The sequence below is a fragment of the Tauraco erythrolophus genome, chromosome 5 (assembly GCF_009769465.1).
Source record: "Tauraco erythrolophus isolate bTauEry1 chromosome 5, bTauEry1.pri, whole genome shotgun sequence".
Classification (NCBI taxonomy): Eukaryota; Metazoa; Chordata; class Aves; order Musophagiformes; family Musophagidae; genus Tauraco; species Tauraco erythrolophus.
In genome coordinates this window covers 15,024,055-15,049,195 of record NC_141469.1, presented here as the reverse complement: position 1 = coordinate 15,049,195, position 25,141 = coordinate 15,024,055, and the positions used below count along the sequence as shown (strand labels likewise).

Genomic DNA, 25,141 nt, shown 5'->3' with positions numbered 1-25,141 from the left:
ATAAATAGGTATTCAAGTAGAAACCTTAATGAAAAAAAAGTCACGTGAAGCCTTATTAATAAATGAAGCCTATTTATTACTTCAAGTGTTAATGGTAAAAAAAATTCAGCTCAGCTGTTGCATTTAAAAAAGTGAAACTACATTAAGTACTATGTCTCTAGTTCAGTAAACAGATGAACCCGATGTCCTTTAATGACATAATAGTTGAGCATTATACAGTACATCTTATGAAGACCCGTAAATTAAAGAACTACTTTTTAAATTTAGTGATTACAAAAATTCTGTGTTCACAGCTTTAGCTTCTTTTTTCTTCCACGACCATCAGGAGTACCATCCATTTTGCGCTTCTGTGCCTGTAAGGTAAGTTTTTTCATAAGTTATTGTGATACAAAAAGATTGCAAGCAAGCAATGCGTCTGATTTACACTCTGGCAGCTTTGAAACGGGATAAATTGCAAATGTTGTAATATGGCAAATGTGCACATCCTCCTCAAGACAGCTTTTTTTTTGTTGTTTTCTTCCAATTCTGGAAGAGTACATTTCATAGAGGTAACAAGTGTATAGAATCAGATAAGGATGTTGTAAAGCTTCCTGTTTATGAAATGGTCTTGCCAAATACCTGTTTAAATATGTGAACAGGTTCTAAGAAACATTCATCCACCACTCACCTTGACTGATTTCTGCACATCTGCAAAGTTGTGCTTCAAAGTTTTTGATACAACAGCTCAAGGCAACAACTTGAACACCACCACCAGGCAAGAAAATGGGTGCAGCTGGTACTTTACAAAACAGGCCTGCCTATTTTGCAATACTTTGAATTTAGTCAGGAATGAATGGTCTGTGTCACCTGGGTATCTCTCAGTGGTAAACATGTAGTTTACGGATAAAAATTAATCAAAAGGCCAACGAAACCTCTGGTTTGTTTTATCCAGCGTACCAACTCAGTGATCCAAAACGTTCTGAGCATGTGAGCTATGATTTGTAACCTGGGACTTACTGTCCTTCATTCCATGTCCACACCCGTACTAGCTGAATGGCAGTGTGAACTTTAAGCAGCTCTTAACAGTGTGCCCTGTAAGGTTTTTAAATGTTGTTTTTAAATGCCTTTACATACAACTTTTCCTAGACAATTAGAAAAGCACCCTGTCTTCAAATGAGCTTTTCCACAGAAACGCCTATTTAGATCTTACCGAAGATGGTTTTGGTCCACGTTTCTTCTTTTCTGCCTTTTCCTTTTCTTCCAGTTCCATGTTTTCTCTTTCGATCAGGGTGATTAAAGTATTGCATCTCCTTTGCAGCTCCTAAATTGCATGACATATTCATTCACTACATTAGACAGCCACTTAATGTAAAAATCCTATTAGAATATTAGAAATGCCTGTAACTAGGTCAAAGTTTTTTGCTGTATCTTGGCAGAGGGAAAAAGGAATGGAATATTTTGTTGAGATACTGGCTGGCTTTACAGGAATGGACCTGATCACAGCTGTTTGCTTTTTAAAACATGTTTAACTCATTCATGTTGATTTTGAAAAACAGCACCTTGGAATTTTTAATTTCTCCTCCCAAAAGACTTTTTCATTTACTGCATTTACCATCCACTACAGTTGCTGGAAAGCCTATAACAATTTGCGCACACCTCAGTATTTCAGAAGTATTTCATTAGCCCGGTGTATAACCGCCTTGTCACAGGCATTCATGAACAAAAAGCAAACCAGATGAACACGTACCATTGCCGTTCTGGACTTGAGAAACCAGTCGAATCTGAATTGCGGAGAGTTTCGGATACACTGTCTTAATTCATCGTAGACGTTTTCTTTATCAAATCCTAGCTTGTGGAGCATGCAGATTAGAAAGCGATCCTCCTCTTCGGTGTAATTCTTCCCTTTATTAGTACCATATGATATCCTTAGCTGGTGGAAAGGGGCTTTGTATCTGCCAATCTAAACAAAACGAATAAGTTCATATACAACCAAGAAGCAGTTCAGAATCGGAATGGAACTGTTTCATATGAAAGCAACACATCGCACGAAGACAGGCGGATGAACAACACTAAGCGAGAGAACTCCATCTTCTACCGTCTCTGGTGCTAAGTCACCACAAGGTAAGGAGCTGTGGGTTCTAGATGGTGCATTTACCAAAACCATCTAAACTGCTAAATTCTTGTGTAGACAACAGAAAGCTTTGTCTTTTGATTAACGGCAGACCGCAGACCTGTTTGAAAAATGCCACGATCTGCCAGGCTTCACGTGGCAATGATCCTTTTTAACATACAAATTCTCGGGAGTGGTCAAAATCAGAAGAGGAGTAAAAAGGTACGTGACACTGTAGCTGTAGCACACAGTCCAGCTGCATTCTGGTTAATGAGTCAGGCACGGTTCTTCCCCTGACTTCCCTAGAAGAGAAAACTAGTCACACCTGAAGTGGGGGGAATATTCTGACACAGTCTTAAATTTACTGCACATCTGTTCATTACCAAACCCTGGTTGGTGAAACACAGATCAGAACGAAAGCCGCCTCTGCTTGGCTACTTTTCCCTTTTTAAGTGTTAGAAATGTGTATATATATAGCATGTTTTTGGTTACATGGATCCAAAAGAAATTCTGCTTCTTTAAAGAGTTTTTCTACAGCACTATGAACTGTTGTCTGTCCTAAGATAAAGATGATTGTTACAAAAAACAGGTTAGGCCATCCCTAAAGTTCTCATCATCGCTATCGGCCAGGACAGCACTTCTACAGAACAGAAGAGCTATAGGGAGCAACTGCTGAGTAATATGCACAAGAGGCATATTGTTGTCTTCCTACATTGGAAACGTTGGCTAGACACAGAGTCCCACATCTCACCTCACTGGCACAGGGAAATAAGAGAAGCAAGAAACACAGCAAAGATACCTTCGTATCAAGTGCTTTTTTTATGCTGATCCGTCTCTGAATTCTGGCTTCTCCTCTTTCTATCTGAGCCATGATCTTCTCGATGTCTTGGAGTTCGTTGCATCTTTCCCAGAACACAGCTAAGAACAGAACAATCAGTTAGTTTCTTACCATGCATCTGAAAAGTCAGGGCATTTTTTTACCTCAATGTTAGATGTTACTTCCTTTTAGCGGAACGTACTGCTGTATAAAAACAGGCATGCCTTTACCCCATAAGGAACCCTCATTGCCTGGCATCACGTGCTGCAGTATTGCAAATGCTGTTTTGAAAGGGGCAGATACAGGACTCTTCCGCTCAAATGAGGTGCGACACAATCTCCTTCTCAAAGAAAAGAGCTGCTTGTCTCAGTTTCCATTTTAACAGCAATACATTTTTACAGAGGGAAGCCAGAGGGTGGGTGACCGAGTGGCCAAAGACAAGAGCAGGTATGTCTAAAGGACCATTTAGGTGTTTAAATAAGAGGGTTTTTTAAAGACTTTTTCACCTCTGAAAGCTGCTATACCTGTAGAAATTTAGCCCCAGGACCTTGCAGCTGCACTAGAGTAGAAAACACTTCTGAGACATCAGAGGTAAGTAGCCAAGTAGACTTAGGTTACAAAAACCAATGGCCATTATATATTGAGTCACAAAACATTTTCTGTATCTCACTCTTGATAACGATGAGGTAATAAAGGTGTAAAGATTCAAGAAAACTACTAGTTAGTGACTACAAGGAAAGTGCAATCTCCCAGCTAAGCATTTCATTTTGCAAAAATTGACAAGAACTGGAGACAGCACTATGGAGTTATTTAGGATATATGACAGTGGGTCAGTAACAGTTTATATGCACATTTTAGTGCAGCTTTAATTATGAGGGGTTAAACATGGCAGAATCTAGATCAGTAGCTCCCAAATCCATCAGTACAATTCTACCCTGAAAGTCTTCAAAAGCCACGTAAGAAACTGTCAGAAGCAAGATGTCACCATGTTTGCAGGCAGTTCAAACCATAGATGTGGACTCACAGAGCTGACTACTGGAGTAAGTTACCTGAATACTCAATGACTTCCTCCGGGGTTTTGCCTTCTACTTCTCGTGCTATATTTTCAATGTCATCACGGCCCCACTTCTCGTTAGCTTTGATGAACTGGTTAAAGTCTCTCTTATTCCAGTTGGTGAATCCCTTTATAGCAATCAAAAGGAAACATTGCACACAAGTTCAACATTTGCCTCTCTCCAAATTTGTTTCAATAGATTTCTTTAAATGGCCTGCAACACTTCCATCGTTCCAAGAGTATTAAACCTCTGCTTCCTCTGCAGTTTAACCTTAGTAGAAAAACTGGTTTTATACTGCAGCCACTGTAGTCTCTCCATCTAAATACTGCATAACCATTAGCACTGCTTCTCTACCCACCTACTAGTTTTGGGTAAAAAAAGTCTTCAGCTCATAAGTTAGTCCCTCCTATCAGTAACTTTTACCAACAGTGAAAAAAAAACGTTCTGTGATTTAGCCAGAGCTTACGCGATTGCACTGGTTTTATTAGTGAACAGTTCCAGTGCCTTACTACTGAAAAAAGAGATCTTGTCCTATAATTCCCTCCTGCAAAACACAACATGAAATAAAATAGCCAAATAAGGTGTAATAGGCATTAACCTGTTTTAAATAATTTAAAAGTGCATACATGCTACCTAACTATATACCTATTTCAGCTTATTCTTTTAAAAAGAGGGACACTATCCACTACCAGTCATAGTTTAGGAAAACTGACAGCAGGATTTACTTCCACATGGGAACAATACTTTGGCAGACAATACTCTTCTTTAAATAATACGGAAAAGCAGCACTTTCAGCTGTGCAGCCAGTCTGCAAGGTCCCACAGCTGAGGACAGATGTCACAGCCGACAGTCCATGCAAACTTGGGAAGCCAGACTGACACTGGGCTCATTGTTACTCTTTGGGCTTAAAATATGCAGAATGGAGATCAGATGCAGTAGAATCCAAATACACTAATCTGGTCTATGTTCCTCAAAGGTATCCAGGTCCACAACAAATGTAATGCTAAACCTCTTTCCAGTATCCACCAAAATTTGCAGCTGTGTTAACTATGGCCTGTGTGAATCAAGGACCAAGGAATCTTGCTGTAACAGTTAAAACACAAAGCAAGCTTCTGAGTTCAGTCATGCTGAGGACCCAACTATACCTGGGTTAGAAGCTTCTCTTTTTCTTCAAGTTCTTCATCGTTAAGAGGTTCAGCCTCATCAATCTTAAGCTGCTCCTCCTTCTGTGCTTGGGCTGCGTTTGGCAGATCAGGATTACGAGGTACCTGAAAGGTTTTGCATTTGGTAAAGTTTAATGAGTTTTTCACAGGTAGTTGCTAATTGTCACGTTTCTGATAATATAACCGATTCACCCCTTCAGCTCAACGAAACGTTCTTTCATTTAAATGAGGGTGAAAAGCAGGACGAGCACGTGTGCCCCTAATGTTGCAGTAAACTGTTGCAATTGTGAATTTTTCAGTTACCTTGTACCCAATTGTTTTCTGTAGTAGAGAATCTCTTTTTCCAATAGTTCAAACAGGCGTGGAGGAAAGAACTGGAAGTCCTGTACGTTTGGCTGTTTTGGAGGCCGAGGTGCCTGAAATGCACACAAGGTTTGGAAATACAAACTCCCTTTCGCACCCAGAATCTGTCTGCTTGTTATAACTGATTTCAGTTTATGAGCAAAACAAACAAAAGCTTTATTTTCACAAAAATGCACTGTCATTACTAAAAAACCCCAAGCCAACTACAACCATGAGGAATTCTAAAAGTAAAAGACCTGTGAGAAAGGAGAAAGAGTCTTTTTAGGAGGAGAAGGGGACTGGAGAAAGAGGCATGCATGCACCCCTTGAACAAAGGTCACAGGTGTTCTGAGCACCATCAAGGAAATCCTCCACAGGTGAGAAAAACCCACAGCTTAAATAAAAATAAACAAACATCTTGGTCTTTTACCTTCCTCACATCTTTCAAATTTCATCCTGCTCTTACTTTTTTTTCTCAGAGAAGGTTGTCTCAAGTCCTTTGGACTTTTCAAATTTAAATTGCCTCCCCGATTTACAGAAGTGAACAGAACATTTTTATAACTAAAGACCAATTCTTTGCTTTCAGCTTTATCACGCATCTTTGAACAATTTACTTTTTTACATTAGTCAACTCACCTTGGGTGCTTTCGGCTCGCTGACCCGAAGAGCCTCTCTGAAGTACGCATCCACAGCATAATTGGCTTTCCTTTCTCGTTTAGGTGGTTCAATCCACTCTGTAAAGGCCATCTATAAAAAAACAAATCCCACCACCCCAAAAAATATTAAGTCTAAGCCTTGCAAAATATTCAGACCAGCTACAAGTTTTATATAAAACTAGGTCTACATCTGCTTCATTAAGCAAGTAATAAAACTTTTAAAACTATTTTCATAGATTATACTACATTTTAACCAACACTTTTGAAATAAATACGGTTCAATCATGCAACTTTGTGCTTTCCTCCAAAAGACATTTTAATGTTACCTTCTGTTTTTCTCTGTAGTCTTCCCCTTCAAAATTATACACACTGGACTCTGTATCCATTGTGAAATTCCTGAGTGAGCTTTCACCCATCTTTGAAAGTTTTTCATTCATTTCCGCAGTCTTGGAGGAGGGAGAGAGAAAAGAACAGTAGAGATTACAAAACATCTCATTTACAACAGCAGAAAAAAATGACATTTGACCAATACAAAAACTCTCAATAGCAAAACCCCTGTTCTCTCCAGCTTACCATCAAGTTCTCATCTAGGGAAATGCTCTCTTGCCATCAAATATAAGTTTATGGTGGGCTTTCCTCTTTTATTTTTTTTTTTTTAAATTTTATCTCACCTTCTTTGCCCCTCTTTCCAAAATGTGATCAATATCTTCATCTGTAATCTCACTCTCCTTTGAGGCAAACACATGTGTCGCTCCATGTCTTATCATTTGCAGCATTTCATCCTTCCCAAGTTTGTTCAGGTTTTGATCCACCAGTCTTCCTGAAGATAAAGCATTGGAGGACAGCAACTAACTAAAGAGTTTACATTACGGAAGGAGCAATACATGATTTTTCTGCCCCTGACACTTCCATGTTTAAGCTATATGCTCTTCTCACAGTAAAGGAAATTCCACATGAATGGGGGTGGAGGGGAACAGGAAAAAAAAAAAACTCCAAGGAAAATCTAGCCAGGGATCACATACATTTGGTTTATTATAAAAGAACTGTGTTCAACAAACATCGCTTTGGATGTGAGGTCTTCCATATAAGCTTTGTTACGGTGCATGTTTTTGCAATTTCCAGACTAAACCTTATTCAATTCTTTTTTTCAGAAATAAAGTTACTGATTCCCATCAAGTCAACCAAGAAGGTTACATTGTCATCACTTCTCATTATTAAAAAACGGCCAGGCATTAATTTCTCCAGTTCAAAGGAGAAGTTGAGTGCTTAAAAAACAAAAGAACCTGACTCTATCCACTTGTGCTTATGTCTTACGCGGGAGGCCATCAAAAGGTAAGCGAGGAAAAGCCACCCCTGCAGTAAAATACATTCTCAAGTGGATCGGGGGCCTTCGCACTCTATCTCCAGAGTGCGGCTGAGGCAAACCCAACCCTCTCACTGGTTCTTACCAGCTGATTTCGCCACAGGTTACCGGCCGTGAGAAAAAGAGAATCGCATGATGTACAGAAACAAACTGCCGTCGTGTACTTGCCTTGCTGAATGACTATGGAATCCAGCCGGAGCTTCATTTCTGCACGTTCCACGATTCTTTCCTCCACTGTGTTGTCTGTGATAAACCTGAACACTCGAACAGTCTTTGTTTGGCCAATTCTGTGCGCTCGATCCTGGGCAAATAAAAAGGAACAAAAATATTGGTACTTGGGTTCCAGCATGACTATGTAAATTAAGTCTTCAGTTTTCCTGAGTTTCAACATACTCATTTACAAAATGGAATAGCGCCGGTTAGTTAAACCTTTCCAGACATCTTTCCACGACTACCCAAGACAGCACATTCTTATCTGCGTTGCAAGTTTCGGGGTGTTTTTTTCAATAACATTAGCAATGACTGGTCTCTCGATGTCATACCTAAAAATTGTGTGTGTTGTTTTGGTTTTTTTAAATCACACAGGGGAGAAGACTGTACGCTCCTGACTCTATGTAATCTTCTGTAAAATCAAAGTACGTAAGAAATGATCTCTGTACTGACCAAAAGCTGCCTTTCTCAAAATCGTTCAGTTGTGCCATGAATACTTCAAGAAAAATACAACGCACCACCTCACCTGACTGGCAAATCATTAACCACTCTGAGAATTAGTATTCTGAACAGACACCTTTAGCGCTAGCTGGAACTAGCTCGCTTTAGCTTCCAGACACCAGTTCCATCATTCTTTCGAGCTAAATTTTGCTAGAATACTTAAGAACCTATAGCTTAACTGAAATAATTAAAGAGGAATTTTCAAGATTTCTCACTGAAAGGCCCCATTTGTCAAAAATCACCGGTAGTTTTTAACAGCTTTACTTTCATATATGATCAGTAGCATTCTTGACATGTCCCAAGGCTGGAGATGCATGTAAATCTACTTCAAAAAACATTAAACCTTATCACCACCATAAATGCAGTTTTTAAAAAGTTTATTTCAGCATTTGTCTCTTTTTCAAGGTTTCAGGAAAGTCAGTGTAAACACATTCACCTCCACTCCCCTCAGAAGTAAAGCTTATAGTTTTGAGATTAACATGCTAGGTCCTCTTTGGGTTTTTTTTTTTTAAAGTAGGCTATTTTTGTTACATACTACTAAGAGACGTGTAGCATATACCCAGCATTTCCCACTGCAATAGAACATTATAGCCCAAATTTGACTAAGGGTTCCACACAGTGGAAGCTGCACTAGAACCAAAAAATCAGTCTTACAAATACTGCTCCTCTGTGAGAACAGGAAAATCACTGATTTATTTAGTAAATACTACATCATGCCACACATTTCTAGGAAAGTTTCGTGAGAAGGACTAGAAAGAACAGCGTAATTTTCATCTGGATTCTTACCATAGCTTGAAGATCCACTTGTGGATTCCAGTCTGAATCATACAGAATTACAACATCGGCAGTAGCCAAATTGATTCCAAGACCTCCTGCTCGTGTACTCAACATGAAGACAAATTTTGAGCTACCAGGTTCATTATATGCATTAATAGATGCCTAAATAAATAAAGGGAACATGTCAGTTGAACCAAATGTTTTACGAGTCCTATTTTTACTTAAATAAAATCCTTAAGATTTTAAAAACCTGTCTCTCGTCGTGAGGTGTTTGTCCATCCAGTCTACAATATTCATAATTTCGCCACATACAGTAATCTTCCAAGATATCGAGGACTCTGGTCATCTGACTGAAGATTAAGACTCTTGAGCCTGTTTGGGTAAAAATCATCCTTAGGTTTTCACCAAAACTTAAGATCTATCAAACTCTGCAAGTTTGCATTACCACAATGGGAAGGAGGGCAGATGACAAGCAGTTGGAACTGCAGAACCCAATTTCAGAATGCTGCTGTCAGAGCAGCTGTGCGGGGCTTAGCTGCCTGCCAGGGTTAGACCAAAAACACAGAATCACAGAATGGCTTGGGTTGGAAGGGGACCTCAAAAATCATCTCATTCCACCCCCCCTGCCATGGGCAGGGACACCCTCCACTAGATCAGGGTGCTCAAAGCCTCATCCAACCTGGCCTTGAATACTTCCAGGGATGGGGCATCCACAGCTTCTCTGGGCAACCTGTTCCCATGCCTCACCAACCTCAATGTAAAAAATTTCTGCCTTAGATCTAATCTCAATCTGCCCTCTTTCAGTTCAAAGCAGTCCTCTTTTGGTGCCCAATGTGGGGCTTGGAGGGTACCAGATAGATAACAAGAGCTGTGACCAGTGTGCTGGACAGAATTTGCAGCTGTTGTTGCTGTTTGGCCACTAACTGGCAGGCTCTGTGCTTGCCAGGGGGCTTGCCTGCCTTGCTGTAATTAGAGCCCAGTTAGTGGCTGCCCTTTTGCTTTTGTTCTCTGTTGTACTCCTTGTCAAAACGTTCCCAGACACAGCAGAGTAAGATGATGATAACACAAATACGAAAAGATCAAGAAGCACAAAGAACAAAAACTTGATGGATTTATTTTGGATTACCTAGAAACCAAGTAAGTTCTTCTTAAAGTCTTGTCAGTTTACTTACCTGCAAGAAAAACCTCCAAAAAATGGAAACGTACAATAATTTATGCATATATGCACAATCGTTTCCAACCTACTTGAGATATTTATGTAAAACCCAGAATATTACAAAGGTTCTGTTTCCTCGTAGATTCTCCTAGTATGATTTTTTTGTTCTTTGCACTCAAGGTCTAATACTGAACTCTCTGTTGTTCAAGATGATCATTTGATTTAAGATCAGGTCAATTTTTATTGCCACGTCTCAAGAAGCCTCACAGCAGAAAGAAACCAAGATCAAAAAAACACAGGAACCACCGAATTCCTCTTTTTCAGTCTTACAATGACAGGCATCGCCACAGCTGCTTGAAAGATACCTGGATACGACGTACAGGTTACTTTTATATTACCTAAGGCTGAGGTTTGGATTTGGTGTTATTTTTCTGCAACAGCTTCCCAGTCACGAACTTTCCTCCACTCCTTTAGCCAAGTTACTTCAGTAAGCATACTCATTAAAATAATGAGTTAAAAATTTATTTCAGAGTCGTCAATTCTGTGGTGACCGAGTTTAACTGAGTTTTACAGTCATTATTCCAGAGCTTTGTCCCTACTATGAAGTGACTGAGTGCTCCCCATGCTTGCGTGCCTTCAAGAATGCACTGAAAAAACTCAAAATCATATCCAGCAAGGAAGACCAACATTTCACAAAGGATTTGACTTTGGCCTTACATAAAGACTTCAAATCTGAAATGGTGCTTCATGGCAAATCAAAGGGGTGGCTAAAACAAATACCACATGATTATGTTCCAAACAGCTAATAATGCTAAGAGAGAAAACCTAAAGCCCAGACCAACTGATGTTTCTCATTTAGCAGAGATGAAAATAAGACAAAAAAAAAGAAAAAAAGTCAGAACACTTCACCATCGCAACAAGCCATAATGGACTATTGATCAATTATTTATGAAGGCACTTCACAAATTGTTTCTGTATCAACTATTTAAGCTACAGTGCTTGACAAGCTGGCGTCATGCTAGAAATCAACAACAATCCTGGCTGAAGCGTGCTGGTTTTGCTCGGGGTACATGGAAACGTTAAGAAGCACTGACTTTCGTTTTTGTTGCTGAACTAAACAACTCTCGAACAACAACAACGAGACAGGTACCTTGTTCCTTCAGCTTAGGTAGCAATTTGTCCAGCACCACCATTTTGCCACTGTTGGTGACCAAATGCATATCTGTCGTGTAAGGTGGGCCAGGTTCTGCTCCATCAAAGAGATACGGGTGATTGCAACATTTTCGCAGCTGCATGAGGATATTCAACAGTCTCATTTTGTCCAGCTTCCCAGCCGAATTCAATATATCTATATCCTTCATCAAGATCCGTGTATACCTACACCGAAGAAAGAAAAAACTTTTGTAACTCTAAAGCAAAGTAGGCCTTTCTTTAAATGGTAAGTATAGTCAGAAGTTCACCCTCCCCCTCATTTCACCAGGTAACTCTCCCTGGCATGCATGGTTTGGTCATCATAAAAGCATCACAAGGAAGTATGTACGAGTTGGGAGTACACCAGAAGGAATTAAATCAAGTTCCACACGATAATCAAGTCACACGCAGCACATTCAAGTATGAGAATTACCATTCTCGTTGCATTTTGCTGAGACCCACATAGATTTTCACCTCCTTCTTCGGAGGCAAGCTCTTCTCTACATCAGCCTTAATGCGACGTAGAAGGAACGGCCGTAGCACCTGAAAGAGATTGCATCATTACACGTATTTTGGAAACTGAAACGCTGAACAGGTCAACAGACAAAAGCAGTACAGATATTCTCTATCATAAATTCCGTAGATATATTCCATATATTCCTTAGATCTAACGTAGAAATTCTTCACTCTGAGGTGGTGAGGCACTGGAACAGGTTGCCCAGAGAAGCTGTGGCTGCCCCATCCCTGCAAGTGTTCAAGGCCAGGTTGGATGAGGCTTTGAGCTACCTGATCTAGTGGCAGGTGTCGGGACTAGATGCTCTTTAAGGTCCCTTCCAACCCAAACCATTCTGTGATTCTGTAAATGCTCAAACACCACCCCTATTACTGGATCGCCTGAAAAAACAATCTATATCAACAGGTTACTGCACATGGGAACACACATGTGCTTTCTTTGGCAGACTCAAAGACTAGGCCAAATCATCTTTCAGATGGTTCTGTGCCCCTTGACTCTTTTTTAATTTTGCTTGACTGAAACATTTACAGTCTCTTCATAGCCAAGATTTTTAACGTAAGCGTTGCAGAACCCTGAAAACCAGAACTGTCACCCCCTTCTCTCTCCTCCAAAACAACTTCCTTTTCAAGAAGCAGGTAATCTTCTGAGCTTCACCAACCTATTCTGAAAGTCTACCATAGTTTCCGGAATAAGCTATCTTGCCCTAATGTTCTGTCACAAGATGCATTAGAAGAATTATTTAGAACCTAACTCAGGTAAACATAACACACAAAAAGCAGAAAGACTTACCATATGGAGACGTTCCACCAACTTCTGATCCCCTAGACAGTTGTTTGTATCAACCATGAATCAAAGTCCTGTATGAACAAAATTGTTGGTAAGACATTTCCTTTCAAGGTGCAATGTCATTACAACAGTGAATAAATACAACTCAAGTGATTCTCTTACACAGGCAGTAGTAAAAGAACAAATTACCCTTTCTGGTCTATTTTTAAGGAAAACTCTATAACACACCGTCTTCCAGAAAAACAATAAAACCTTCATACCATTGGAGGGAGAAAAAAAAATAATCAGTATGACAGTCCTTTTCTGTTGAAAAAGATTCACTCAGATCACTCTATTGGACAAATTCCATCTAGAAGCAGCGTACTACTGCAGCATTTGATGAAAAATGAAAAAGTGAAATGTTGGTGTAATGCACCACAAAGCTTCCCTTTTACAGATGTTATGCTCCTAATTCATCAAAAGTTAAGTACATGCTTCACTTTGTGAAGTCTATTGCTAATTATATAATTATATAGTATCTCCCAACTCACAGGAAAGAAGTCTTAGATAAACAGTGAGGTAACTTACAATTAAATATAAGAACAAACGCAGTTGGTTTAATGTTGGTTTAACACCACAATGTTTAAACCTATTTTGAAATGCAGTAGAGATCATCTTCACATTGTGATTTTAAAAAACCTCTTGTATCTCCTAAGCTCACAACAGCCCTTAAAAACAGCCAAGCTGAGAAAAATAGTCTATCCCACTACTTCACCATTCTGGAAACGTTTTTAAACTGCCTATCTATCGTTATCAGTAATTGATACTCCTAACTATACACATTCGGGTCTATTTTCACATCTGGAAAACCAGATGATTTAATTTGGTTAGCTGAAATGAAGACTTACTTCAGATGAGTTAAAGACATCTGGTAAAAGGAAGTTAAGAAGTGCCCAGAGTTCATGTAAGTTGTTCTGAAGTGGAGTTCCAGTCAATAGCAGCCGATTTGTAGTCTTGAATTCTCTCACAATTTCTGATAACTGAAGGACATTGAGACATGAGCAAATACAAACACATTACTAGTCCCACACCACCACCTAATAACCCACACGAATCTCTCGTCCAGTGAAAGTATAAATTACCTTTGATTTTCATTTTTAAATCCTGTGGGCTTCATCTATTACGAGGTATCTCCAGTTAAACTTTTTGAACACCGATTTCTCTTTGATAAGCATTTCATATGAAGTTACGCAGACATCCCATTCTCCAGGCAGCAACACGTCTCTGACAAGGCAGCCTAGACAACAAGGTGACAGCTTGTTAATGAGCCTTTGTCAAATCTAAACCAAGAAGAACACGCTAGTGCGGTTAAAATTTTAAAACAATGCTGCTATTAGATTTGAAAGAAAAGATAAAATTAATTCTAGAGGCAATGTAACATACAACCACCGAAAAGCCTGACCATTTCATCAGTGCTGAAGCTGTTAAACTCCTGGGGCAGAGCAGAGAAGGGATTTCAGCTCTAACTTCTGGCTTCAGAACGGCAGATGACCACCTACACACATGAGGTTTTCAGTAGCTGAACTGTAAGATCGAAACTCAAATTTTCTGTAAGTTGGCTTTGGCTTTTTTTTTTAAGTTTAGAAAACAGTAGGTTTTGAATACAAAAAATCATCCCAAGCACAGCTTTGTTTGGCTAACTGAATAACTGCTAGAAACGCTAACATCCAAGGTTAAAAGAGGACACACTAATTAGTCAGAATTCAAAACAGAGAGATGTATAAATGTCAAGACTTAACTCATATAAGCAAGAAATATACTGAAGAAAGAGTAAGAACTTTTGGATTCAAAAAAGATGAACTAAAAACCCACAAGATATCAGACCTGGACTAATGACCTCCAGAACTGTTTAAAGTTTCATCAATATTTTTGTAACTTCTAACCCAATAAACTCTGAAAATAGAGCTAGATGCCCTTAGAATAAAAAAAAAAAAAAAAAAAATCTGCTGGCAAAAGCAGAAGTTTAATGGCAACAGTAATAGCTCTTCCTTCCACAAAAAAAACCAGATATTTCCAGTTGACACATCTACAGATGCGCCATCATTTTTAAGTTTTCTTTGCTGCACAAAAAAAAAAGAAAAAAGTAGCAAAGAACTGATACTGAAGTAACGAGAGCAAATGATTGAGATAGTGAGGTCCTAAGAGGTGGAACGGTGTTTTCTCTTTTAACTGACAAAATTCAAGATCCATCTGTGCACCACGCTTACCAACCGACCCAGCTCGCCCCCTCCAACATTAAGCTGACACCTGTTTTCGGAAACAGTTCTTTAGTGACAGACCCCATAATCCTCTTAAGAGCTGCGGTTACCAGCCAGGGCAACACCCTGTACTACGCAGAGCAGAAAACAAATTACTTTTTCACAGATTTATATGTTCACACAAATGACAGCAGTTTACACAAAACACTCTTATTTTCCTACTTCAACATTTATCAGGTTTTGTTGGTCGACACGGTGCATTGCCTTCACAAAAGGAGAGAAAAATCTTAGACAAGAAATTATGAGTGTAAAGTGATGAAGCAATAGCTGGGCAACAGATGTGTGAATTCTAAGCTGGTTATAGCTACAGTAGGTAGCACTTGAAGGTCTTACTGTTTAACCACTACAAATCCAAGTAATACCCTTCCCTGTGAATGAAAGGTAAAGCACAGCAAGATCACATGCTGGATTTACACTGGAAAAACCACCACATCAAAACTTACTCGTTGGTCTTTGTCACCTATCAAACAACTGCTCGAAGTGTAGGTACCCATCTCTTGAATTCATTCATCCAGTTATGTAGAGTGGACTTAGGAAACTAACACCATGTGAGGACCAGGAATATTTCTGTAGTGTTTCATATACCCAAGAAGAGAAATGGTTTGCAGTGTCTTCCCAAGACCCTGTAAGAGACAATAATGTGTCAGGAAAAAAAAAAAATCTCTTAGGAAATACCTTTAAAAAACCCTAGAGTGAGCTCTGAATGCAACATGGAAGACACAGCAGACTGAACAAATAAGTGAGATGTATTAGAGACAGTGCTACTCACAAAAGGCATCAAAATCTTGGCTAGGAAAGGTTAGATGGCTTTGTATATTTAAAAAAGTAAGTAATGAGCAAAACATTTTCAAATCTTGGATTATGAAGTTAGAATTTTCCCTTTCCTTTCAAATAAGATACATTCTTAGAACTGCAAGGAAACATTATTTCATACAATTTTATTTCATAGACTAGGCTGTGTTCAGATTATTTATTTAGAGGTCAAGGAACTTCACAAACTGGACGTATGCATTCTCTTAAACTTGAAATAAAGCCAATACATTAGGAACCCTGTAAGGAGGCTTTTACAGGCATTTTACATGACGTCAGTTCTTGTGAGAAGAAAGCCAAACATAAATGTAAAGAGCCATATATGTCGAAGAAGAAAACAAATACTCAGCTTCTTTAGAAGTACCTTCTTTAAGCTTTCTGTTCTTTACTCAACAGAAATATTTAAAACCTTGTGTCTTCAGCATGTAATTTTAATTACAATGAAACTGAGGAACTCATGCAAAAAACAGATCATTCGTATCATTCAAATAACTCAAAAAGGTTATGACTCAAACACATAGGATTTAAAAAACTCAAAAGCTATCAGTGCGGGTTATTTTTGCGTCTAAAATTCAAGTCTTTGTCTCAGAATAACCACATTCCACCTGGTATATCATGTGAAAAACTGTTTATAAGCTGCGTAAAAGGCATTAGTAGTTCAAAAGGATTGATATTGTAGAATGAATCCAAAATATTTAATAGTAATATTTAAACTCCTCAACCACAAGACGGATTTTCAAATACCACAAATCCAAGGACGTACGAAGTTCTGCATTTGTTTTTGTTAAAACAAGCCTGCTCCACTTAGAACTGTACTCAGTAAAAAAAAAAAATCCTTTATACATAAGCACATATGTTGAAGAAAATCCTTGATCTATTTCAAAATTAAACATGTTACTAAACAATAATTTAAATTCATTTGTCTCTAATTTATCTTGAAGAAGCTTATCACACAGAAATTACCAGAAGGTATAAGAAATGCAATATACTGAAATAGAACTAGACTTTTGTTTTCTTCATCTGTTCTTTATGAGAAACAGATACAATTAAAATCACTTAGAGGACAAAAACGTATCTACCTATCAAACTACCACATTTTTTTCTGCGTTCATCTCTTGTCTTTCAGGAAAAAAGAATAAAAACAGTAGCAAAAGCTGCTATGGCCAGTGCTGACTGAAACGTCCATGGTCATGGTGTAAAAGAAATTTAACACAGCTCTCTAACTACACCTATCTTTGCGTCATTTCTTCCAGAAAATTTCCCACTGGTGTAGCTCTTGCTGCTGAGATCACCCCGACAGGACACTCGTATCCTGCTATCTGCATTTTACAGCCTAAACACTACAGGAAGTGTTCCGCATTTGTTGCTCTTTTCAGACATGACAGTCTCTTCACAAAGGCAGCTTGAGAATACATAACAAAATAGCTGCAACTTAGAGAGAAAAAAAGAGGGACACATCAGTCTATAGAACAATTCCCCTCCACCAAATCTCATTTTTCTAAAGGCTGACAGATTCCCTTTTCAGATGCTTATTTCTAAAACTGTATGTTTTATTTCAATTAAGATACCTGTGACACTTTTAACATTATTGACTTAAAACATACTAGGAAAATAAGATTTGGCAAATGATATATTGCATTTTGTGCTACTAAAAAACCCATATACATAGCTGAACTAAAATTGTATTGTGTCTCATGCGTTCACAAGTCTCCAGAAACACGGTCCCTGTGCTTACCATTTCATCTGCCAGGATACCATTGATGCCGTTTTCATACAAAGAGATGAGCCAGTTCAGTCCTCGGACCTGATAATCACGCAGCTTCCCCATTTAACATCTGAAAGACATGACAGAGTAGACTGAAAGATCTGTAAAAAACTTACCAAAGAACTTCACCATCCCTTGCCTGCTAATTGACACTGATTACCTAAGCTACAGAACAAAATCAAGTAGTAAATTTCATGCACTAAATTCCAAGGACAATGCAGACTGGAGACAGCGACGTGTTTAATTTTGTTTCTGCAAGCTGCTCCAGTAGCTTTGTTTTCTGCAAGAACTCAAACACACAGCAATTCTGACTATCACCACCTCAAATCAGAACACAGTCGAACGTTAGAAAATCAGAACACTGAATTCCCCGTTAAATGACTGGAAGCTGTTAGGTCCTTTAAATTCTATCAGAAGACAGGTTACATAAGTAAAAACTGTAAGATGACAGACTATAAAACAGCGCTCTCTTCCTAGTCACTACTATAGCAACTGGATTTCTAAAGGACAAGGCTCACTGGACTTTCTAGCCTGATCGAAATAAGCAGACTCTCGCTAATATATTTTGTCCCATTAGACTGGTGCTGGATTTTTTGTTTTCCGCCTTCTCCTATCCCACAGAATTTATTCATTATTTTTGTGAAGGATGAAAATAAACTTCATTTTAAACAACATTTTGAAGGAAAGAACTAGGGCAAAAGAACACAAACAAAAGAAAAAAAAAAAGGAAACACACATGATGGAGATTCTTCAAACCGAGTGCAGACGTTGGTTGCCTTGGAGCTTTCTGTTAACAGCTCCTCGTCTTCTTCCTGCTCTGTTCTACGATGGCGGTAGCTGAAAAAGTGCAAGAAAGAAGTGAGTTTCAGGCTAAACTGAAAAAATGTCATTGAGGTACAGAACACAAATACCCAGAAAAGCTCCTGGCGAGATTCTTCAGAAGAACTCGGGTTTATGCTGCTTTTAACTCTTTAGAGCCACTACTTAATAAGATAAGACAACCTCGTTGTCAGCAGGCTCAAATGCTAGACCAAAGTGACTGGAAAGGGATAAGCTGCGTGCATCAGTACTGGCCTTTAACCACAAGCCAGGGAATGCCACTATTTGAGAGCACTGGAACATCTGCCCAACACCAGGTACACTGCAGTCACATAAGCTGTACCGAAGGCAATCCGAATTTCTAGACTTTGGATTTTCCAGCTGTCTGTAAGATGCCGTATACCAACGTTCTCCGTGAACTCTTACAGCTTACAGCCACAAACGCTCTGCTTTTCTGTATGCTGGAATACTTTTAATCATGATAGTGCTTTACCACCACCACAAATTCTTTTAACTCCTACAATTCTTAAACAACTCTCAAAATACAGGTAAGCAGTTGGAAAAACCCACAATTATACAGCATAAAACACACACCAAAACAGGACAAAAGACTAGCAAGTTTAACTTACGCTTCTAAAGTACAATAAAATCCATAATTACAGTACAAGCTGGCCTACATGTCATCACTCACTCGCCAACTGACAGTAAATTCTGTTTCTCATCCTTCTTTATTCGTGGACGTCCAGGCTTCATTTTCAAAGGTGAAGTTGGGGTTTTCTGAGCAGCAGGCTGAATGAAATGAGCAAACAGCTCAGTCTGCTTCAGCAGATACTCAAATCTGTTTGCTCTGTCTGTTTGCTGTTGACAAGGAAAATGAAGAGGAACAAGTGTGAGACATTACAGTATGTATTTGTTCAAAACAAAAAGCTAACAAAGCTTTTTAAACAATATAGATTCACATTTCTTTTTATAGGTAGCTGTAATAACAAGGAAGAGATGATTAACATCAACACTGTTTCTGATGGATTCAGGATTCTTTCATGGGGTCAAGGCTAGCGCCAGCCTTTGCTATGCAGTAAGATCAACGTTGCAAGACAGACCTGTGCTAAGACTGAAATCTGACTTTGGCACAAAGGACTGCACGAGTGTCACTAGACAAGGCCAGAGGCCCCTTAACAACCTTCTCCTAGCAAAAACGATAGTCTCACTCCCAGAAATTTACCCCTAGACGGCATGTGCAGCATTCTGCAATGAACTCATTCATCTCACCAACCTGGAAACAACTATTTTTCTGCCACATCAGTTCCCTGCCTGCTCAGTGAGATACACCACCTCGCTGTGGTGCCTGATAAGCAAAAGAGCTGGCATGAAAGGGGGCAGAGGAGCCCACAGCTAGAAGCCAGAACACCTATTTCAACAGCAGAGACCTCTTAGATATGCTCAGCATGAATTGTCAGACTGCCCCCTTTGATAGGAGTTGCTGTTTTTGCTGTGCAAAAAAGATTACAGGAGACAGTATTAGCTATAAAAGGTTGAGTGTCTTTGAGACAGGTTCCATTTGGAATCAACAAACTTTCCCAAGGTCACATCAAGACTTCAGAACGGACAATCAAGACAGAAAATGGCTCCAAGCTTAACAGCAACCACTCTGACGTTCTGCCAGCTGCCACAGCATAACCTGGTATTTAGCAACTTGCACAGTTACAGGAAGTCACTTTTCTTAGTAAAAAGGAACATATGCTCCAGACTTTGCAAGAGCAATGCCAGCTCTGTGAGCGTCCTCCTCTTTAAAGCAAGCAAGTCCTGCACTGTGTAAAAGACAGAGGGTTAGAGAAGAAAGAGACCAAGAAAGAGGTCCTGTATGTACCACAGAAGAGTCAGACTCACTCTAACTATAGTTTAAGCTTGATTAACACAGGCACAGTCCATATCCACTGAACTAAAGTTTTCCTGTCTATTCTTCATATTGTTTTGTTTGTTTGTTTGTTTACTTTGGAACAGTTTCTGAAGTTTAAACTAGGTAAGTTCTTAGTACTATCCAAACTGGTAACCCTTATTTTTAAGTACTTTTGCTTCACTAGCTGTGCAGAAGAGAAGTAGAAGAGATACAGCCTGCATTGCAAAAGTATCCTAGTTCTACAGTTTTAGTGAGGAATCTTCTGCAAGTTTTGGCACTGCACACACATCCCCACAAGTTGTTTCCATCATGCTTAAGGATATTCCTTTAAGAGAATTAACAAACATTATCTGTATCTTTCAGATATGACACAGACAAGAACAGGCTGTACTCTGCAACCTTGAGCTATCCTTCTACCAACAGAGAAACTCTTCCTGTTTTCTTTTCCAGTGCATCTTCTGACTATGGCGACAGTAAAATACAACTCTCCTTGTAATCGTGCCTGTCTTAAGACTACAAGAGTCAATTCCAAGTTCACTTTCTTCAGTTTGCCAGGAAGTAGCACAAAGAAATTAACAGAAGAAAACTGGGTTATTTTCAGTGGCAAGAAGAAACAACACAGGAAGCAGAGAATTTTAAGAATCAGTTTCACTTTCCTATGAAGAAATTCCACATGCAGTCACAGACACTGGAACTATAAACAGGAAGGAAAACAGGGAGGAACAAAGAAAGAAAATGCAATGAGATCGTGAGGAGCAGACGGCTCCATCTCTTACATTCAGGATATTATAAAAATTAAAAAGTAAGGAAAATAGTAAGTTTTTTCCTAACCCATGAAGCATAGAATCACTCATCTTTAAAAAGCTCGAGGACTCTAACTAGAGCTTCACAACAAACAAATTAAATTCCAGAAAAAGCTAACAAAATCTTTTCAGTCTAGACAAAGAGTTGAATTCAAAGTTAGCCAAGGTTTACAGTCAGAGTTTGTCCTAAAAAGCAAACCTTTCCTCGGCCTCCTGTGAATTTTGAAAACTTTTATGTACTTTGACCTGTAAACTGTACTGTCTGAAAGAACATGCCTATTTTGAAGCCCTCCTAGTAAAGTGTATTTCAACTGAAAATGAATTCAGTGCCTATTCGAAGTCTTATGCCAAACCTTTCTTTTTACTGCTCACTTTGTCAAATAGAAATTAATATACTTTTCCTACAAAGGACTGCTACTCCTGCAGTTCAAAATAAGTTTGGAATTGTTAAAAAAGGTCCTAGACTTCAAACGATTCCATAGATTGAGAAAGTAAGGTAGCAGCCATCTAAATACTTATGGATGCTTTCCTAGAGGATCTTTCCATTTCTGACTGAGAAAGTGAATACTCAAGTCTTCATACTCCTACAGGAAGGGCAACTCTACAGATAACTTCAAAAGCAGCTTGACAACTTTTTATTACATTTTTCCCCTAAGACATTTGAATATTTCACATTATATCATTCTTCCAAATCTAGAGCACCTCAAAGTTGCTAGGACTATACTTCCTAGAGACAGCAAAACACACAAACAGTTATTCCCACAAAGAACTGCAATGGAAATGAAGAAAGAGTACAGGACCAGTGAGCAAAATGCTAAAAAGGAGAAGGGTCTGAGGGTTTTTTCTGTATATTCCAGTTAAGAGATTTCAAACAAGCAGAAAACAGTCTATTTTAAACAACTGCAGAAGTACTGGATAGCTGCACATAGTCCCAAACACTACATACCATTTTCTCCTCGTACGTAGGATCTGCTTCCTGGATTTCTTTTTGTTTTCCTGGTGATGCATCACCAAAGACTCCTGAGATGGAAAAGAATTAGAAGAGAATTATTTTCTGAACAAGGGAAGATACCCATATAAAGGAGAATAAGCTTGTTTTGAATTACTATCTATCCATATCAGAGGGCACAACCATCTTTTTCTGCTTTGATATAGTCAGCTTTCTATTACTTCCTGTAAAATTACCTGGAGATGGATCAAAGATCCCTGCTACAGGTTGAGGAACAGAGCTAGATCTCTGTAATCCGATTTAGCTCCATCATTAAAGCATCACATCAACGGGAATGAGACACAGCTGTGGTCCAGGAGCTCAGCATGCCGCTTCTAGGGTGCTGAGCCAAAACCCTCCTAAAGCTGGCTCTGGAGAGTACTGCGAAAGAACTCGCTCTGGTCCCAAAGCAAGAGGAGTTTCCAGGTTTTTTTCCTTTTTCCAGATTACCCCAATCCCTCATCATTCTGTATCAAGGCAACAAGTCTAAATAGGAACCTGGACTGCAGTTTTGTCTTGGAAGCAGAGCATGAATTCGGACAAACTACATCTTTCCCCTATTTAGTTTACTAAATCAAATAATTGTTGTTATCACCAATGGTACCACTACGAACAGAAAATCAAGTTGGTTGGGGACAGTCCCCTCATCCTCTTCTTGCCAAATCCTTGACATATTGCCTTCAATCATTCCTTCAGATCAGGGCTTTTCTTATCCTTGTCTCTCCTGTTATTAGATTAACTCTTTCCCCATCATCTCCCACATGTAATTTCATCTGCTGTTCTTAAAACCAAAAACAATGGGATGATCCTTCCCTGTTAAACCACGCTAAGGCAGCCTATTACAAAATAAATCTTGAAAGGGCGAGGAAAGGAAACAAATGAGATGCCTTCAAGATTATTATTAACCATCTGTTTAATTGAGCCAAGTCAGAACTGAGCTAAACTCAATCTTTACCAGCCAATGTAGAACAAAGGAACAGGAAAGTAAGAAACAGCATGAAAAAAAGGCAGGCAAAACACGAGATGTTGGTGGGTGGCTGTTTCCTCACAAAACTCTGGCAGGTAAGGTGCATGGAAATAGAAGAATCCTAACACAAATGTTTCATTCACAAGTCAAAATACGAAGAACTGAGTATAAATACTTATGGCTAGAGATCTTCTAAACTCATTCTCAAATCTTCTTACTCATCCCCTGCTGGATTTAGCCAACGCTCACCCACCAGTGAGCACAAGCACAGGACCGTTTGAACTTCTGTAGGAAACTCCCGTTTCTCCTGAAACACCCAACGTGCAAAACAGAAACGCAGCAGCGCGCCATCTGATCTCATCACGTGCAATAAAGATGACAAAACCTTGCAGTTCAGCTGGAGAGCAAGAGACGCAGTCTCTCAGACGATCGGGACTATCAAGAAGCTATTCCAACTGAAACTTCACTTTCTGCAGGGCAATCCCTTCCCCACGCGGAAAGGAACTAACTCGGCAGGCACGGAGAGAGCCCTCACACACAGGAGCACCCGTTCCACAGCCTCCAAGCGCTTAGCCCCAGCCCAGCATTGCCCTGTTTTTTTGCAGGTCCGAGCAGGACTTCTTACCCACAGTGCTTTGGCTACTTGCTCATCTGAAAAATATGGCATTTGCAAATTTATTTAGATCAAGTAGGCTGGACTGTACAGCATGACTCAGAGCACAAAACACCCAGCGCTGAAAGCAGGACCAACCAGTTTCCTCCTATCGTTACAGAAACAATGCTGTGATAAAATTAGCATCTCCAGGCAATCGCTCAGACCCCTTGAAATTTCTAGAATAAGCACCTGCTGCCAAAAAAAAAAACCCCAAAAAACTCAAACCAACCCCCATCCCCTCAAAAAAAAGTTTTGAACCACTTCAGCAGACAAAAAAACGCTATTGGCTTTTAGAATATGGACTTGCTCATCACTGAAGCAGGAAGCACAAACGATGGGATGGCCTTTCAGGGAGGGAGGAAGGAGAGGAAAGGCAACTTACAAGAAGTGGGTAACGAACGTTGGCCTGGGGGGGGGGGGGCGGGAACAGCGAACCCCCTCCAGAGCGGGAGGACGCGCGGGGGCTCCCCCTGCCCTCCCGTGACCCCACTCCAAAGCATATAAATAAATGAGGCGAGCTGGCGGCGAGGCCTCCCCTCCCCTTGCCCCCGCGACGGCAGTCGGCGGAGGAACACGACGCGAGGGCCCGCGTGCGGCGACGGGACACGGAGGGACGGAGGCCCCCCCCCCACCCTCCGCCGGACCGTTTCCCAGCCCCGCCGCCCTCCCTCCCTCCCGCCGGAGCCCAGCAGCTCCCCGGAGGCGCCGCGGCACACGGTGCGGCCCCTCGCCCGCCCCTCCATTGTCTCCCACAGCCCCACGCGGCCCGGGGGCGCCCCGCCGGAGCCGTCCCTCATGGCGGGCACCTGCCGTCGCGCAGCCGGGCGCGACCCCTCCGCCTAGCCCCGCGGAGCCGGGGAGAGGGGTCGGGGTCCCCGCCGGGGGAAAGCGCCTGACCTTCCTCTGGGCGTCGCCTCCAGACAGGTCAGCGGCGCCGGGAGCTGACCCCGCGGCCTCGCTGCCGTTGGCGCCTGGCGGTAGCGGCGCGGGGAGCTCGTCCGGTTGCGACGGCGGCAGCAGCGGCGCCTGCTGCCCGGCAGACATAATTCCTGCGGCAGACAATGCTCCGCCGGGTCCCGGGCCCACGCCCGGCTGGCTGCGCGCAGGGGGAAGGGGGCGGCCGCCCGGCGGGGGCTCGGGGGGAAGCGGCGCGCTGAGCCCGGTGCGCGGCCGCCGGCAGAGGCCCGTCCCCGCTGCCGCCCCGGCTTTCCCGGCGGGCTCCCACCAACCAGGAACCGAGCCGGCTCCCCGCTCTCGCGAGAAGCCCGCCGCCGGCGTGCGGCTCAGCGCGGCGCGGCGGGAGCGAGCGAGTGCGCTGGCGCACGGCCGGCGGCTCCTTCCTGAGGGGAGGCGGCCTCGCAACGGCCGCCGCCGCCTCTGAGGGGAGCGTTCTGACGTCACTGCCCGCCCCTTCCGCTCCAGGCAGCGCGCGGCCGCCCAACGGCTGCCGGCGGGGCGTGGCCACGCCGCGCGCGCCCGGTGGTGGGGGGTGAGGGGGAGGGGGTGTCCGGGAACCGCCG

General features: G+C 41.1%; 1 protein-coding gene across 1 annotated transcript; it reads right to left on the bottom strand.

Annotated features, from left to right (window-relative positions):
* Positions 1-77: 77 nt before the first annotated feature.
* Positions 78-24,665, bottom strand: SMARCA5 (SNF2 related chromatin remodeling ATPase 5). The gene is given in 29 exon segments (XM_086611306.1): positions 78-353; positions 1,190-1,300; positions 1,727-1,939; positions 2,889-3,007; positions 3,956-4,088; positions 5,107-5,236; positions 5,434-5,540; positions 6,103-6,213; positions 6,449-6,568; positions 6,794-6,938; positions 7,650-7,786; positions 8,983-9,135; positions 9,224-9,345; positions 11,280-11,506; positions 11,754-11,863; positions 12,624-12,676; positions 12,679-12,691; positions 13,508-13,639; positions 13,742-13,896; positions 15,357-15,389; positions 15,392-15,452; positions 15,454-15,540; positions 17,463-17,548; positions 17,551-17,562; positions 18,229-18,329; positions 19,003-19,169; positions 21,958-22,028; positions 22,355-22,358; positions 24,519-24,665. Coding segments are annotated over 29 exon segments (3,126 nt in total). The 3' UTR covers positions 78-287.
* Positions 24,666-25,141: the final 476 nt, after the last annotated feature.